This window comes from Mauremys reevesii, linkage group 16 (assembly GCF_016161935.1).
Source record: "Mauremys reevesii isolate NIE-2019 linkage group 16, ASM1616193v1, whole genome shotgun sequence".
Lineage (NCBI taxonomy): Eukaryota > Metazoa > Chordata > Testudines > Geoemydidae > Mauremys > Mauremys reevesii.
The window spans coordinates 13,326,473-13,344,203 of NC_052638.1; the positions used below are offsets into that span (position 1 = coordinate 13,326,473).

The 17,731-nt window shown below is 43.3% G+C and overlaps 2 protein-coding genes across 8 annotated transcripts; both read left to right on the plus strand.

The window, feature by feature from the left end:
• Nucleotides 1-1,537: 1,537 nt before the first annotated feature.
• Nucleotides 1,538-9,687, plus strand: LOC120384539 (ferritin heavy chain A-like). 2 transcript variants are annotated; one of them, XM_039503392.1, is made up of 4 exons: nucleotides 1,538-1,656; nucleotides 6,016-6,162; nucleotides 6,836-6,961; nucleotides 9,253-9,687. In XM_039503392.1, exons 1-4 carry the CDS (start codon nucleotides 1,555-1,557, stop codon nucleotides 9,406-9,408), a joined length of 531 nt encoding a protein of 176 aa, XP_039359326.1. In that variant the 5' UTR covers nucleotides 1,538-1,554; the 3' UTR covers nucleotides 9,409-9,687. The 2 variants fall into 2 exon arrangements, with proteins under 2 accessions (XP_039359326.1, XP_039359325.1); XM_039503391.1 differs by lacking the exon at nucleotides 1,538-1,656 and adding an exon at nucleotides 3,761-3,959.
• Nucleotides 9,688-12,745: 3,058 nt separating this feature from the next.
• On the plus strand, nucleotides 12,746-15,636 carry LOC120384543 (ferritin heavy chain B-like). Of its 6 annotated transcripts, none has more exons than XM_039503401.1 (4): nucleotides 12,746-13,109; nucleotides 14,148-14,246; nucleotides 14,772-14,867; nucleotides 15,387-15,636. In XM_039503401.1, exons 2-4 carry the CDS (start codon nucleotides 14,199-14,201, stop codon nucleotides 15,540-15,542), a joined length of 300 nt encoding a protein of 99 aa, XP_039359335.1. In that variant the 5' UTR covers nucleotides 12,746-13,109; nucleotides 14,148-14,198; the 3' UTR covers nucleotides 15,543-15,636. The 6 variants fall into 6 exon arrangements, with proteins under 6 accessions (XP_039359335.1, XP_039359333.1, XP_039359331.1 ...); XM_039503399.1 differs by having other exon boundaries at nucleotides 12,753-13,109; nucleotides 14,100-14,246; XM_039503397.1 differs by lacking the exon at nucleotides 12,746-13,109 and adding an exon at nucleotides 13,116-13,246 and having other exon boundaries at nucleotides 14,100-14,246.
• Nucleotides 15,637-17,731: the final 2,095 nt, after the last annotated feature.

The window sequence follows — 17,731 nt, forward strand, 5'->3', positions numbered from 1 at the left end:
TTTCAGCTCCAAAGCACAGATTTCCCCCTCCACCCAATGAGTTATGATGAAGGCTCCAATCTGCAAAGACGTATGTATGTGCTTAACTTTACTACCAGGAGAACTTTTATTGCTTTCACTGGGACTGCTCAGATTAGTAAAGTTCAATACGTGTTTGCTGCTCTGGGACCTTACAGAGAACAGAGTGCCAAACCTTGCCTAGTGTATATGCTAATAGCAAACTGTATTTTTCTCTGCTATGCTAAATTATATCTTGTAGCTTTCTGACTTTTTAGTTCTTCAGATTACTCACTTCATGAAAGCAGATACTTATTTTGGAACTGGTTAAATACGGCCAATATATGTAAATAATTCCCACTGGCTCCTGGCTGGTCTACTATGCCCATACTGTACAGAATCAGTAAACCAACAGAAACCAAGACACATTAAAAATGGATGGAACCAGGAAAACACTCTTGAAAGGCTTTTGCTCAAGTGATTGACACAGATTGGAGTAAATGCATGTTGTTGCTTGTGCTCAGTTATGGGGATCTGAACTTTCAGATTTGGAAATATAAGGCCCCTTCCTCCCACACTGTCTTTAGGTGCTAGTGTCAGCAAACTCCTGATATCCCACATGGGTGGTGTCTATTAAAACTGTATATAAAGGTTTCTGTCATGGCTATTAATATGGCACCTTCCCCCTGTCCCATACTTACCTTAAATACTCCTATGGGCCATCGCCAATGTAATATCTAACATTGCAGCCATCAGATGCCCCTCTCCTGTAAGTAGTAGGACAAGATTAAAGCCACTTGCTAACTGTCTCCTCCACCATCATCCTAGTTACTAGAGAATGTAAGGAGTCATGCCAGTAGTTCTCTGCTCTAGTTTTCTGGCATGCTAACATCCTAGCAGCAGACTGTCCCTCTTGTCATCAGGTGTGGACCATCCATGACCCCAGAGCATGAGTGTGTAAAAGGCATTACTGTAGGGAGAGCTAAATTAACAGAGAAAACCCTCCAGAGCTTCCACTGTAACAGGGAAGTGAAGTTTCACAGAACTAACACCCATACAGAGAAACTGCATGGATGCCTAGGAAATACCACAAAAAACACCATGCATGCTCCAAGGAACATGCCCCCAAGCTCTACATTTTAGTTACCTCATTATAGACCACTGTGGGCAGACACATTTATTAGGTGACTTGTAATCATTACACATATAATGCATTAAAAACCACAAGAAACCAGAGAGCATTCTGCTTGATATGGTCCTTCTCTCCTCAGCAGTGTCATTGTAACAAGTTAGCTATACACCAGAGTCCTTTTTTCCCCGCAATGGAAATACTGTCATAGCCCCACCGACAATGCTGAGTAGCATTGATGAAGAAGTATATTTCCATTGGGTGGCAGTAGCTGCCCGTCACACTCCCACCTTGTTGGGGATGGTATTAGCACCAGCTGCGCTAGGGTAGAGGCATCTACATTTTTTCTGGGGATGGGTTTTTCATTCAGTAGTGTTAGAACAGGCTCTAAGTTAGTATTTTATACCTAGATTTTTTTAGGCAGAGATATGGACTTCCAGGTGTGTCAGAACTTTCCCTCTGAGAGTGAGGCTGCTGTTAATCACATAGTGAACCTAGAGCTATATGCTAGCTATATCTACTTGTCAGTGGTAAGGCCTTATTTGTTCTAGTATTCTAAAATAGAGAGTACAATGTATTTTAGACATGTGACAAAAAGAAAATTCTTGTAAAGATGTTTGGTTGAGGATAACAAGTTTTGCTAGGGCTAGTAGTCTCTGATTAGTAGCTCTTAATGGTGTAAGCATGTAAGTGAATACAGGTGAGCTCTCTTTAGTAAGGACATGGAGGTTGTTGGGTTAGATCTTTTAGGATACAAAACAAACACAGCTCATCTTCAATAGCTATTTAAAGACACTAGGCTGTTGTGGAGAACTATACTGACTAAAAAACTTCTCTGCTAACAGCTTGTATCAAAGCCATACATTAACAAACTGTATTACAGTAACTTGTACATCCAGGTCCCTTAATAGAAAGACCAGTACTATTAACTGCATATGGGAGAATTCCTTACATGATGGAACTCTGGGAAATCCATGATTAACTCCAGGGAAGTGGAAGTTCTGAGGCTCTGATGGCATAAACTCAGGGGTTATCTAATCATACAACCCCAAAGCACATGTAAGAGTTGGGGGAGAAATGAGGGTTGTGTAGGCAGCTGAGTTTGTCCACCCACCTGTTTACTTTACATGGTCTATAACCTATTAAATATAAGTCTGAATTGTATTCTTAAACTGAGTTCTGTAGAGTTTGTTCCTGAAAACTAGGCCCAGAGTTATTGGGTGAAGGGATATTTCCTGAGAAAGGAAATCAAATAGGCACTGAGGAAATTACAGTGCAGAATGAATCCAATGGCACCATATGCCCTGGTGAACAATTTCTCCATCATATGCATAATACACATGTTTTTATAAATGAAATGGGTATTCCTTGAGTTGGTGCCTTTTTTGCAAAAATATATTGGAGTGCGCTTTCTCCAACAGATCCATTAGCTCCATTTTCTGGTGTTCTTAGAAAATTGATCATGGATGTTTTTGTAGCTACCATCAGAAAATCCAAAAAGAGAGCGTACCTATGAAGAACTCATCTGTAATATCAAGAACTACAAACATAGCCATGTGACCCATGGGTGAGTGTGTGTTATAGGTCTGCCTCAGTGTCCCTTTCATAGAGGAAATGAGTCTGTTACTGTCTCACTGAGAAAGCTTTAGCTTTAAAACTCAAGCTGTAGTAGCTCAATTTTCAAGTTCTGAAGGTTCTCCAATTCAATCCCCAATGTGTGACCCAAGATGGCCACAGTGGTTACTACACTTCTACTTAAGCTCCTGTTATTTACAAATGCATTAGCATGTCACATCATGCCACATTCTTCTTATTCACACTTCAGTTTGATTTTTTCCCCCTATCCTTCTATGTCTTGACTATTCTTACTCCTCTGTGTTCTGAAGATGCTCCTGTCAGGTACATCAGATTCTTACGAGTGTTTCAGCAGTTCCTGATTGTTTCTGCTGCTTTCCTTTGTCCCTGCCACAGATTTGACCTCACTACTCTCGGATATCCCCGCTATCACTGCTCTGTGTTCTGTGACAGACATCAGGTGATCTGAATGTACAGAAACTAGAGGTGGGTCTGAACTAAAACCCCACATCCAAAAATACCTGAATGCTGAGGATGTTCAGATCTGGGTCTGGATGTTGCAGCTGGCTCCACTCTAGAATGGGTCAATCCAAAATTCCAGATCTAGACCCCTGAACTGAGTGGTTCAGGGGAAGCAGGACTTTAGAGCTTTCCATATAACAGGCAGATTATCAAACAGCTTTATTGGTAGGTAAGTAGCCTTGACACCATTCAAAAGATAGTATTAGAAACAATAAGACATGCCATTACAGGCATAATTCCTTCAAACTTCCCATTCTAGCTCTTCTTCCTTGGGAAATTGGGTGTAATTACTAACCCACTTTCTTTGCACGAAAACCAGAGATTTTCCTGTAGTGACTATGCTGTTCTAAGAAAGTATCAATAAACCCCTGAAGTTACAGGACAACAGGTGCTCTGTATTACTGAATCATCTGCTCAGTTGGGGCAATTCTGTTACAAACCATCCCCAGAATGCTGACTGGTTCCTGGATGAGGGGAGACATTTCAATTGGTTGGAGAGCCCATGACAAGCACACCCATCCTACTCTAAAGAGTATTAATGCCAGATGTGGAATGTAACCCAGACTCTGGGTTCAGTGGTGTTTAAATTGTTAGATTATACTGAAATTTATATCCAGCTATGAGTAGTAGTGTAATGGAGTCCCAGCTGTGTCAAAACTTTCATCGTGAATGCATGGCTGCTATCAATCGGATGGTGAACTTGGAACTGTATGCTAGCTATGTATATCTCTCTATGGTGAGTATGCCTAATGGTTTAAAACAGCAGCATTTCTAGAAGCTCTTTTCCTGAGCAATGCTCTGAACTGCAGCTGTTTGGGGCAAAACTTAGGAGCTGCTTTATTTATTTATTTTAAGTACTGAGGTGGGAAAAGACCTGTTCGATCTCTCTGCTAAATCTGGATTGTTTCTCATAGTACTTTTTTTTAAATTTGGTGGCTAGTTTGTACAGCTTTCAAAGCCTTAAATCGTGGTTTCCACAGGCTAATAAATCTTGTCAAAAGTCTTTTGTGATATTCAGTCTATTTCTGTGCATTGTTCCTAGCTATTCTCCAAGACACCAGCCTAAATGTCTTGTCATACTTGGTGTCTATAAGGCAGACAGACAGACATGGTAAGTCTTTCTTGGTCAGCTCTAAAGCAAACTATAGACATACAGCCCTTCTAATCTTTCTAATTTAATTAATGTAGTCCCCCAATATACTTATTGCTCTACACTCCGCTTAGGCCAGTTTTCCTATAACTTCTGAAAAATATGTAGCCCAAAAACTGAGCACTCCTTTCTAGCATGGGGAGCTTATAGATATAGAGAGGGGAAATGCTATCCAGTTACAAGTGCAAGTTAGATTTGAACTGTATATTGTTACTATCTAGCAGCATGCAGTTTCCAGGCAGCACACCTGTTTGAAAATGAGAATTTTATTCTTCTGAGGAGAAACTGATATTTCAGCATTTGTTTTTTGTCTTGAATCAGGATGGAATTGTAAAATTTTTGTAGAAAGAAAAGCCTCAGTTAGGAAACACTACAATATTTTGCCTGGATGCTCAAAATGTTTTGTTTCAGGTTGGTTTGACAGTGACTGGCATCTGCCTGAGCTGCTTTGGTGCCTCATGGGTGCTGTAGTCAGGGCTGGCTCTACAGTTTTTGCCGCCCCAAGCAGCGTGCTGACTGGCTGCCGGACAGCGGGGGCAGTCCGTGCGCTGTTAGGACGGCAGGCCCGTTTCTGCGGCGGTGGCAATTCAGTGGCAGCTTCTGTCTTCGGCTGGAAGACAGAAGCTGCGCTGCCGCGCACAGCTGAACATAGAAGCTGCTGCCGAATTGCCACCGCCGCGGAAACACGCCTGCCGCCCTAACAGCACGTGGACTGCCCCCACTGTCCATGGTGGCAATTTGACGCACTGCTTGGGGGGGAAAAACACTCGGACTGCTGCCCCTTGCAGGTTGCCACCCCAAGCACCTGCTTGGAATGCTGGTGCCTAGAGCCGGCCCTGGTTGTAGTCCACCCTGGGAGCCTGGAATAGAGAACTGCATCTCCCATGTTACACTGCAGCCATTCTGTGCTTCCAAGCAGGTGGTTAGACTGAGTGTGGAGGAGGAAGCAGGGAAAAGAGAGCTCTAAATCTGAGATGGCTCCAGAGCAGAGTCAGTAGTGGGGAAGGGTCTGTAACTGTAATTCCCATTGTATTAATCACCTAAGAATATATGCCTCTACTGCACTTTAATGTTTCAGTTGCTTTTAAAATTGTGTGGCTGTGTTCATTGTGGATAACTCAATGCAGGAATCTGCTCAATGAGCAGTTCAGTGTGTCCTTGTATGGAGATGGGGATAATGTGTAATTAGACTGTGGGATGCATTACCACCGATGTTGTCAAGGCCAAGAATATTTTTAATATTCAAAGAGGGATTGGATAGTTACATGGATAACAAGAATATCTAGAGTTAGAACAGTTTAATACAGAAGTATTGGAATGGATAAAACCCTCATATTTAAGCCAATCTCTTCTTAGTTTTATGATGTGACATCCATGAGGAGGCAGATTGCATCACCTGTGCCTAATGTGTGGGTCCTGGACCTTCCTTTGAAGTAACTGGTGCTAGCTACTGGATGGGTCACAGGTTTTACAGAGTCGGGCAATTCCTGCACTGGTGTTCAGACCATGTCTATTACGTACACACCTTATTACACACGGTATTAAACAGGTAGCTGTACACTCGTCTAATGACAGATGATGGGAATATACAGTTTCTCTATAGGTCTAGTTGGCTCCATTGATCTCCTATCTCTCTCCCCAGTCCTATTACTTTGACCGTGATGACGTGGCCCTGAGGCACATGGCCCAGTTCCAGAGGAAGCAGTCCCGCAAGGAAAGGGAACATGCAGAGAAGTTCCTGAAATACCAGAACAGACGAGGAGGACGTATTATCCTGCAGGACTTAAAGGTGAGAAACCAATCCGGGTGCAAGAGAAGGATCTCTGGAACTAAGCATGCAAAGCAGGAGTCTAAGTATTTGTTTTAGGTATGTTTTTTGGCTGTAATTGATGGACTCCTACAGGAATATGACAGATGAGCTCAAGTAACATCTCTCTAAATAGTTGGCTAGCTGACCTGTTTGTCTATCTCTCTGATGAGGTATGGGCTTCAGAAGTAGATGTACAGTATTAGTGTCCTCGCTTGGAGGAGAGGAGTGGCTGGCATCAGCTAATCTTTGTGGTAAAGAGGTGGTGGTTTGAGGAAAGTATTTGGCCTAGAATACCAAGGTAAATGTTCTGCCAAGTTGATAGTCATACAGGTCTACCAGTGCAAGAAGCTTGCAGCGCACTGGCCTGAGTAAATTTTAGCTCTAACTAGTGTTACCACAGTCTGATAAAGCATTGAGGCATATTGCTTGAAATAGGAATAACTAAAAAAACAAGTTAAACAAAAGCCCAGTGCAAGCTTCAGTGAGGGGAATGAACTCCCTGTGCCAGTGAGGCACACGGATGATAGAAAGTGAAGCGGTGGGGCTTGGCCAAACAGAGGTATTGCATACTACAGAAGACACAGACTTCAGTAAGTGATGCTAGAAGGCCATTTGTTAAAGGGCACATAACTTTCTGTTTGGGCTTGTACAGAAGCCAGAGCGGGATGAGTGGGGGAACAGCCAGGAGGCCCTGGAATGCGCCCTGCAGCTGGAGAAGACTCTGAACCAGGCCCTGCTGGACCTGCACAAGCTGGCTATAGAGCAGAATGACCCCCACGTGAGTATGAGTGGGAGTTGAGACTGAAGCGGAGATGTATATGGGAACATAAGCTACCTTTTCTGGGCAGGGAGTGGGAGATTTCTAATATGACCACAGTGGCTGTTGGCCTATTTAGAATCTTTCAAACTAGAAGACATTTATCTGTTTGAGATTCCCTGACTAGCAGTTCCACAATGTAATGGTAATCTCACAAAATGGAGGGCATTTTAACTGCAAGTGTGTTTGAGATATACCAATCTCCTAGAACTGGAAGGGACCTTGAAAGGTCATCGAGTCCAGCCCCCTGCCTTCACTAGCAGGACCAATTTTTGCCCCAGATCCCTAAGTGGCCCCCTCCAGGATTGAGCTCACAACCCTGGGTTTAGCAGGCCAATGCTCAAACCACTGAGCTATCCCTCCCCCTAAGTGCTCATTGACACAATACTTCTCCTTATATAGTTGGCCATGAACAAGCTGCTTGGCACTCAGCCCTGCACTGAAAAACAGGCCCAGGTCCTCAATGGAGCTATGCTGATTTGACAAGTGATGTCAAAAGTGACCACTAAATGAGGATCTGGTCCACAATTGGAGCAAGACAGGAATCTTCTGTCAATGATGTTTGATGGAAAATGTGGTTTCTACAAAATTGAAAAGTTCCCATTGGAGAAACATCTTTCTACCAATATCTTTCATATTTCTGTTGGGTGTGTGGGGGGAAATCTGAACAATTTAACTTTTGGGTCATTGTAACACAATCTCTCATCCTGAACTGCCATGGAGCTTCATGGGGTTGCAGGTGACTCCTATCCCCCTTCTCATCTGTTGGCAGGGTGCTCTGTCCATGCTACAACTCACATGGTACACTCATTTTCTCTCTGGCTGAATCAAAGTGGTGTGTCATTCATGGAATGTTGTCTGATTGGGTTCTCAGGCTTATGGAGGAGAATGGGGGCATATGGCACCAGAACACCAACTCCCATGAGACACCACAGCTGCTCAGGCAGACAGGTTCCATGTCAAACTTAACCAAAATGTGATGTTGCGTGTTTCTGAATTGGGGGTGTGGGTGTGGAATTTTGTCCTGATTTAGGAAACTCCAATTTATTTTTTCTGAGGTTTCCATCTAGAGCTAAATCATAGAAATGTAGGGGTGGAAAGGACCTCAAGAGGTCATTTAGTCTAGCTCTTTCTGCAGAGGCAGGACCAAGTAAACCTAGACCATCTCTGACAAATGTTTGTGCAACTTGTTCTTAAAACCTCTAATGGTGGGGATTGTACAGCCTCATTGGAAGCCTTTCCCCAGGCTTAACTATCCTTACAGTTAGAAAGCTCTTCCTAATACCGAACCTAAATCTCCCTTGCTGCGTATTAAGCCTGTTTCTACTTGTCCTACCTTCAGTTGGCATGGATGACAATTGATCACCATCCTCTTTATAAGTGCCCTTAATGTATTTGAAGACTTATGGATCCCTGCTCACTCCCTCTTTTTCTAAAGACTACACATGCTCAGTTTCTAAAGCTTGCTTCATAGGTCAAATATTCTAAACCTCTTAGCATATTTGTTGCTCTCCCCCGGACTCTCTTTCCAGTGTAGCCATATCTTTAAGTGTGGCACTTGGAACTGGACACAGTACTGCAGCTTGGGCCTAGTAAAGAGGGCAACTATCTCTTGCGTCTCTCACTCAACACTTCTGTTAATATGCCCCAGAACATTAGCTTTTTCCACAACTGTATCACATTGTTGACTCATTCAGTTTGTCATGTACTATAACTCCTAGTTCCTTTTCAACAGCACAGTACAACTGCCTAGCCAGCTACTCCCCATTTTGTATTTGTGCATTTGATTTTTTTGTTTTGTTTACTGTTCTGCCATGGGCAGAACAGGTTTACTTGGTCCTGCCTCTGCAGAAGAGAGAGAACTAATGACCTCTTTTGAGTCCTTCCCCACCCCCTATATCTCTTAGATTTAGCTCTAGATGGAAAAAAAAAAAAAAAAAAATTGAGTTAAATAATCAGACAAATTCCACCCCCCCACAGAAACAACAAACATCACATTTGGCTGGCTAATATTGTTTCTTTCAGAAACTTACAGCTCTTCTGATTTTCCTTTTTATTTTTCTTCCTCATATATTTTATTCCCTTGGAATCTTGCCTACCAGTTGAGTTGGGATGAAAGGTGGAAGTAGCAAAACTTTTTATAGGATTGAAATTCCAATTTTTCGTCCTCTCTACACATCACTTAAACGTGAAGTGACAGTACAGCAGAACAGGTGATATCTATTCTTCATAATCTTGCTCTCTCTCTCTAGCTATGTGACTTTCTGAAGTCAGACTACCTGGAGGAGCAGGTGAGGGCCATCAAGCAGCTGGGAGACCACCTCACCAACCTGAAGCGCCTGGAAGTGCCCCAGAACGGCATGGGAGAGTACCTGTTTGACAAGCTCACCCTGCGGGAGAGCAGCTGAATTTCACTCTGAGATGCTGCCTAGCTTGGTGACACCTCTGTGCACAGAGAAGATGAATTGACTGAACGCTAAATACTGTGAATAAAACATGGCTTTCAGTTGTAACTTGATACTTTTTGGCCTCACTGTGTGCTGTAGTGAACTGGCTTACATGTATAGTTTTGCTGTACTTACAGGCAATAGAACTCAAAATACTGTTTAGTGCTCGAACTACTGCACTTTAATAACATGCATGTGCTTCTTGACTATACCCACTTCAGCCGGAATCTGAAACGTAACACTCAATATCCCTTCCTGTCTTAACCCTCAACCACTACCCTAAACAGATTCAGAAACTACTGCACGTACAAATGAGCTTATTTTCTTATAGTCACTTAATAACCAACCTATCGCTATCTTCCACTCAAGTCTGCCATACTGTTGGCTCTCTAGACAGTATTTCTACACCAGTGAGTGTGTGTCTGTCTGTCTGTGTCTCTCTCTCTTTCTCCCCCCCCCCCCCATCACTGCAGGTAGTGTGTGGGAAAATCTCTTCTCTAAGATTCTGACTAAGCAGAATGATGCCACGTACTAGTATCCCTTGGAAGTAGTCTAGTGTCTCTCAAATAGAGCTTTCCAGGACTGTTCTGCCACCTGACTTCTATAGGCAGCAGTTTGCAACGGGTAGAGACACTATTTTGTCAGAAGCTACCTGGAAAGCTGTAGTTGGAGGGAGGGAGGAACCTTTCCTGAGTATAGTGGTATCTCTCCCATTTACAGGGCTCTGCCATTAGATTTGTGAGAACTGAGGTACCATGCCAGGCTGAATGTGTTCAAAGATCATCTCTGCAGTGTTCTCAGCATTGAATTCTCATGTCTAAAAAGGTACCATGTAGGTGGTGAGAAATAGTAACTGTGTTTAAGGCATCAGTATGAAAGACTAGCGATCTTGGCTTGTAGTAGCTACCTTTGCGCTGGCCACTGTTGACGTGGGGTAAATGCCATGGCTTCCTTGTCTTTTATTTCCTTAGAAGGAAGGCAGCGAAACTCACTGACATATAGATACTAACAAGAAACCTTTACAAAAATTCTATTTTCTATTGTGTAACGCTTCATAAGGGTTTAGTGTCACCTAAGGGGGGCCCTGATCCAATGCTGATAATATGTTGCTAGTTTTGTTCCTTTCCCTTACCTTCTCCATCACTGTCCTTCACAGGAGAGGCTAGTTAGGACAGTTTGGGCTGCCCAGGAATCTTTGCTCCAGCAGAAGAGCTGCAGGTGATAAATAATGGGTTGGCAGAAATTTGGTTGCTCTAGTTTATTTAGATGTTGTTTTGCAACATTGTGATCCTGATCCCTTTGATTTAGCTTTGCCCATATTAAAAATGTGGAATGCAGATTTTCAAGCTGGTTGAATATTGGCTGAGATGGACTGTTAGTATTATAGGCTATTAAGGAAATTCATTAATTGATTTACCCACTTCCACTGTGCGTGAGCTCACCAAGGGAAGTGGGGAGAATTCCTTTCATTTTTACCCTCTGGTGTGATTGTGGAAGGAACCAGGATCAGGCTTTTCCCTCTACATGCTAAAACCTGTGTTGTTTTTTTTAGGAGTGAAAGGAAAAGAAGAAAAATCAGTGTGACATCTCAGAGGGACAATGGCGCCTGTCCCTGTGTTTCTTAAAATTCATTCACTCCCACACAGACCTCCTGCACTGACAGAGGCCAGGTGCCATCAGTGCATAACATTTTGAAGGTGCACCCATAAAATGTTTTGAATAAAAAAGGTAGCAAGGCATTGCCTTTCACTGGAAAAAAAAATTGAGAAATCATTGCATGTGGGTCATGGGACTTTTGCCTGTTTTTAAAAACACACTCACCTATTTCATCTTCTGCCCTAGCATGAGATTTAATAATGGAAGACACACTGTAATTATCTACTGCCTCCTTCACGTGCAATAGGATGCACCATGTTTGGGTTTTACCCTTGCCACGAATGCTACTTGCTGTTCCTGTGACCACTGCTGCCGATATTCCTAGGCCTGTGCTGCTGTTTATTGCCATCAAGTCATTTCCTCTCCCCTTAGGCCTCTGGAGTTTCTAGTTTTCCCTGTTCTCCATGTTCTATTTTTGTTTGTTTATTTCTGGTAGTGCTCACAATGTGCTAGGTGCTGTACAAATATAACAAAAAGCACAGTCCCTGCTCCAAAGAGTTAATACTGAACTGTGTCCCTTCTGCTCTTGGCTTTTTCCAGTCTTATCTATGTCAAACCTCAGGTCCTTTCCAGGGATCTGAAGAGTGGGGATTTATAGATGCATAGATCCAGAATGGACTACTGTGATCAGTGAGCTTGACCTCCTGTATAACACAGGCCATGGGACTTCCTCAGAATAATTCCTAGAGCACATCTTTTAGAAAACCATCTAATCTTGATTTAAAAACTGTCAGTGAGGGAAATTGTTCCAGTGGTTAATTACTCACTGTTAAAAATGTACACCTTATTTCCAGTCTGAATTTGTCTAGTTTCAACTTCCAGCCGCGGGATCATGTCAGACCTTTCGCTACTAGAAAGGTCTGCGCCTTTCTCTGGTACTTATAAACTGTAATCAAGTCACCCTTTTAACTTCTCTTTGTAAAGCTAAATAGATTGAGCTCTTTAAGTCGATCACCATCAGGCAGGCTTTTAATGAGTCATGTGGCTCTTCTCTGAACCCTTCCCAATTTTTCCAACATCCCTTTTGACTTATGGACACCAGAACTGGACAAAGTATTCCAGCAGTGGTTGCACCAGTGCCAAATAGGGTAAAACAACCTCTCTGCTCCTTCCTGAGATTCCCCTGTTTATGCCTCCAAGGATCAAATTAGCACTTTTGGCCACAGCATTGCACTGGGAGTTCATGTTCAGGCGATTATCTGCAATGACTCCAAAATCTTTTTCAGAGTTGCTGCTTCCCAAGATAGAATCTCCCATCCTACATACAAAGTATGGCCTACATTCTTTGTTTCCAAATTTGCATTTAGCCCTGTTAAAATACATTTTGTTTTCTTGCACCCAGTTTACCAAGAGATCTTGATCATTCTGTATTAGTGACCTGTGCTCTTCATTATTCACCATTCCCACAATTTCTGTGTCATCTACAAACTTTATCCATGATGTTTTCATATTTTCTTCTAGGTCTTTCCTCAAAATGTCAAAAGCATAGGATCAAAACAGTTGCCCTGTGGGACTCCACTAGAAACACTCCTGCTCACTGGTAATTCCCCATTTCAAATGTTCTTGATAGAACAGTAGCTGTGTTAGGCAACATTTCAGAAAACTAAAGGGCCCTTGCCTCCCTTTGGAGATGCATAGGAAAGAGGGACACTCCTGAGAGCATTTTATCTAATCTAATCATCATAGGGCTTCAACCGATTCCCCCCAAACATCCCATTACCACTCCTTCCCTTGCTCACAAAGCCTTGTGAGGAATTAGATTCATCTGCTGAACTTTGCTCATTTGTCCCCCCTGTCTGTGTGGCCTACACCACTGATGTTAAATGTGGTAATATTTAAATGTCATGTTACCTCTGGAAACTGAGAAACAGTGCAACCCACAGTCCTTACTGATTCTTTAGTAAGGAAGGATGTTTCCATAGGCCATCAATAGCAGAGAATCACACCCACACCTGGCTTTGAACGCTATTAAAACCTGCTGTGGAAGCAGAGGCTTTGTGGTGTTGGTGAGTTGTGGGATTTTGTATAAGAGTGTTTGAATGGAAGTTATCTTAAGATTTAGTTTACTGCTAAAGTTTCTATTTTATGAAGGAATGGAGTCCCAAACTTCCCTGCTGAGTGTGAGGCTGGCGTGAACTGTATGGTAAACCTGGAACTGTATGCCAGTGGTGTCTATTTGTCTATGCTGAGTGTTTATTTTTCTTTCAGAGCAAAGGAAGCAGATAGAAGTGTTCTTGAGAGACATATGAAGCCATTTCTTTAAAACTTACTAACTAATCTATATTTTTAAATGATGTAACTTATCAGTTTTTACACTGAATAGTAGAACCACTTGACACCCTGCTAAATGCCTCCTCTTCTTGAAAGCTCTCTTGCAGTCAGTTCCAAATGGGTTGGGTTGGGGGTAAAAGAACAGCTTACTGGAATGCTTTGCGCTTTATGTTCATAGAACCTCTTTCCAAAGCTGACGTCAGTTACCGGGATTCATGTTAAAATGTGGCCTTCTCCCTGACCCCCTTTAACCATATAAATATTTCAGTTAAAAGGGTTGCTCTAGTAATATTAAATCCTCTTTTGGACTGGTATGGTAACTAACTATGCTGAGTATGCAAAGCTGTGTGGGAATTTCTGACTCCTAAATAACTAATTAGGGTTATCTCAGTTTCTATAAAACACAATAATTTGGCTACGGGGGGAATTAACTAACTCTATCAATGCAAAGAATATGCTGCTTAATACTTTACTTCCCAAGGAGAGCTATGAAGTATACCTGCTTTGTCTAGAAGATTGTCAAATTCAGGCACTCAAAAGCTCTTCTGTGTGAGGTTCATGTTGGTAGCCACCTCAGAAGTATGATGGGTTAGGTTGTGTGGATTTAATTGGGAATAACTCTCTTTAGAGTTAAGTTCCCCTTTGTGTATTAGAAGGAAAATTTTCCATGGGTATCTGACATCACATGACAAAGGTCTTTGTTAATATCTTCTACTTCTCCCCAATCTCACTACTTTGACCATGATGCTGTTGCCCTGGGGCACGTGCTCCAGGTCCTGAAGGAGCAGTCCCATGAGGAAAGGGAGCATGCAGAGAAGTTCCTGATGTATCGGAACAAGCGAGGGGGGCGTATTGTCCTTCAGGACATCCAGGTGGGAGAGAATTTCTGTATCCAAGAATGGAACTGCTTGTCTGAACTCCCCAGGGAAAGGGGCTAAGTAATAGGGGAATAGTACAGAACATGGTATGCTGGCCTTGCCCCAAAAAAGTCATCTCCACATAATCAGCCATAGGCCTCTCAGTGATGGAAGAGACCTCAGTTAGCAGAAGAAGAAAAGATAACATAACATAGGACATTGTTTTTTTGAAAGGCTAGGGCTGGAACTGCAACAGCTGGTGTAGCGCTGGACATTATTCAGTGACTAGAGCTTCAAATGACTAATATTGGCCAGTATACATGAGCTATGACAGAACTTGAGGGGCCAGGAGAAACTTTTTTCTCTTTTGCTATTCCCCTGCACCTAACTGCTTTATCTTCCCCTGTCATGAGGAAAGAAAACTGAAATAAATGCAGCTTCCAAGGAATGAAAACTTGTGCTTTGTAAATGAAAATGCTATTGCTGAGAAGCAAGGCGAGAGTATCTCACTGCAGGGTGTGAATCTATTCTCTGGCACAGAAGCCAGAGCGGGATGAGCGGGGGAACAGCCTGGAGTCCCTGCAGCTGGAGAAGACTCTGAACCAGGCCCTGGCTACTGAGAAGAATGATCCCCGGGTGAGTGAACTGTGACTAAGAAGGGGAAAACAGCTGCCTTTCCCTACAGTGGTTCAGAAAAGACAACTGGGGTAGATTTGGGAAGCAGCATAGGCCATGGGGGGACCTATGTAGGGCAGCCCTTCCAAAAGGCAAGTGTTAGAACATATTTCCCAAGTCTCCTTTCTCAAGGTGTGGTGGAAGGGTGAATATTTCTATTATAAAGATGATGGAGAGGAAGAGTCCAGTCTGTTTTCATGTAGTTATATGACTACACCATATGTCATGCCCTGTGCTGCAGCTCCTCTAGGAAACTGGACAGCTTCTCATGCACTGATGGGACACCTTCCAAAATTCATACAGCCCCCATTGCTAGGGACATGATCCAGACTGGCATCTCTGCAGACAGTAAGAGAGCTCTAACGACAGACTTGTTCCTCTCTCAAACTTGAGGTCCCCATACAAGATAATGCCATTTAATGAGTACCTGCAATGGCTAAAAATCTGTGCTTCTAACTCCTATTTGTAATCCTCCTGCAGCTCTGTGACTTCCTGGAGTCTGAGTATCTGGAGGAGCAGGTGAAGGCCATCAAGCAGCTGGGAGACCATGTCACCAACCTGAAGCGCCAGGGAGTGCCCCAGAACAGCATGGGAGAGTACCTGTTTGACGAGCTCACCCTGGGGGAGAGCAGCTGAACTTCATGGTGTAGAACCAGTCCACTGTACTGGCTCACCAGTGCATAGTTGTATTGCCTTATTTGCAATGTATGAGAATAAAATATGGTGCTCAGTTGTGGCTCATCTGACTTTGCTTACAGGGTGATCTAATTAAACTCATCAGGGTTGTGAGCCCCTGGCAACAGGGACTGACAGAAATGACTGTATGTCACATTATGTATGGATGGCTGTTGGCCATGCCTGGTTTGCTACAAGCCCACACTTTCTTGGTCACAGCTGAAGACTTGTTCAGCTGCTAGTGTTAATATCAAATCATACTGAAGGGACCCTCTGTGCATAAATGGCAGCTGCATCCCACAATAGACATGTGTGCCATTTAATATGTAGTTTGAAGCCATTATTACCCCACGAAGAGGGATAAGGACTATCTCTATTGCTGCCATATGAGGGTTGCCATATGAGGGTTACCTGTCCTTTATAGGTATAAGCCTGGTGCTCTACAGTCACTGCCTTTGAACGATGATAAGCCCCTGTGAGGCTGACTACTAATCATGGTCCATCACTAGCTAGTTGAGATAGCGGGGTAGGATAACTGGATACTTGTGTGTGTGTGTGTGTGTGTGTGTGTGATAAAGGAAAGGCAGAACACCCTCTCTTCTCCTGAGGAGCTGCACTCCGAATGAGTTGGGTAGAGGCTCAAGACAAGAGGGAATAATACAAGAACACTGCCATCAATCATGTGATGTCATGCTGTAAGTGTGTGAGTAGTGGACCGAGCTTCCTAATAGCTGAGAAATTGTGCCATCAGTGTGACTAGGTTTAGAAACCCCCTGGCTGGGGGAGCACACGGGACCAAGATAGTTTTGTTACTTGAGGCTAGATCCACTCACTGTTGCATATACTTGCTACTCAGCCTGAGCCAGGAAATCTCTGTGCAGGTGGGTGGTCTCTGAGACCATCATTTCATTGGATACTATATATGTATATCTGCTCTGGCTGGTACCTACTCACCTGCTTCAGGCTAGTATTGTAAATACATGTCAGGCGGCAAAGGTGCAATCTTGCTCCTTTGTTCTGTGGCAGGATCACAGCTACAGAACTCTTTGCCAGGGTAAAAGAGAGAAACTATTACTTTGGGGGAAAAACGGGGGGCGGGGGACTCAAACACTCAGGGCATCTGTCCTCCAAAGTAGGGGAAGGAGCAAGAACAAACAAAAAAAGAAAACCTAGTTTCCATTGTTAGGGTTTTTTTTTCTCGGCTTAGGGTGATAGGTGCCTTTGGAATAGCCTCTTTCTACCCAAAGAGAGCTGTGTTTTGAAGAAGACATTACATTACCTTTGTTGAGACGTTAGAGATGGGGCTGATGCTATTTGGTTTACAGAAGGTGCAATTGAAGATTTAAAGAAGGTGACAGCTTGAAACCTGTTTGCCCTCAAATATCCTGCACGGAGTAACAGCACCGGAGAGCTACATGGACGCATGAGGCTCTCGATAAACACATGGTTATTGAAAGATGGGCTCTGTGTAGCCTCATAATCTAGCATTGTGATAACGGGAAGAGTAGCAGGGTCAGTGTTGCTCTTTGCCTTTTCTGCTGCCCCCCTCCCTCCCCATGTGAGATCTGGTACCAGCACCAGTGTTCAAGGTCACTGATTTTCTACAACTCATTGCTCAGTGTCAAGGTACATTTTGTGACTCCCAGTCTCTCTGAAGTTGTTTACAAAGGGAATCCTGCTTAAGACTATGTTAAATTTGGAGGAACAGATTTCCGAGATGGCTTAATATGTGAGAGATTCTATGTAAATGGAGTATTGTCCTTACAGACTATTCAGAAACTCCATTCTTTGACTCCCACATCCCTCTGCTGCATGCACTATCCAAAGGGTCATCTGTCACTTTCTTCTCTGATGTGGCTCTGGAATGCAGCAGGATCCATTCCAGATGCTAAGAGCTGCTTCCTAGGAATGAATGGAAGAGAAGACCTTGCAGTATGTGCTTCATTTTGTTTTCAAATTTTGTGGTTAAGAAATATGGATGGCAGAGGGAGGGATTTCCCAGTGGCCCTGAACTTGTGCCGTTTGGGGGAAAACTGGATCCTTCAGCCAGGGGCAGTGGAACAAGTTTCATAGTGGGGGTGCTGAGAGCCATTAAATCAAACTGTAAACCCTGTATATAATGGAATCCACATAAAGCCAGAGGGTGCGGC

Bases quoted from the DNA above. Each gene is read 5' to 3' on its own strand.
- LOC120384539 (XM_039503391.1), top strand. From the start codon at position 3,843: ATGAGTAGTAGTGTAATGGAGTCCCAGCTGTGTCAAAACTTTCATCGT. The intron at 3,960-6,015 runs GTGAGTATGCCT...CTCTCTCCCCAG, and splicing joins GCTATGTATATCTCTCTATG to TCCTATTACTTTGACCGTGA. The intron at 6,163-6,835 runs GTGAGAAACCAA...GGGCTTGTACAG, and splicing joins TTATCCTGCAGGACTTAAAG to AAGCCAGAGCGGGATGAGTG.
- LOC120384543 (XM_039503395.1), top strand. From the start codon at position 13,143: ATGGAAGTTATCTTAAGATTTAGTTTACTGCTAAAGTTTCTATTTTAT. The intron at 14,247-14,771 runs GTGGGAGAGAAT...TCTCTGGCACAG, and splicing joins TTGTCCTTCAGGACATCCAG to AAGCCAGAGCGGGATGAGCG. The intron at 14,868-15,386 runs GTGAGTGAACTG...ATCCTCCTGCAG, and splicing joins CTGAGAAGAATGATCCCCGG to CTCTGTGACTTCCTGGAGTC.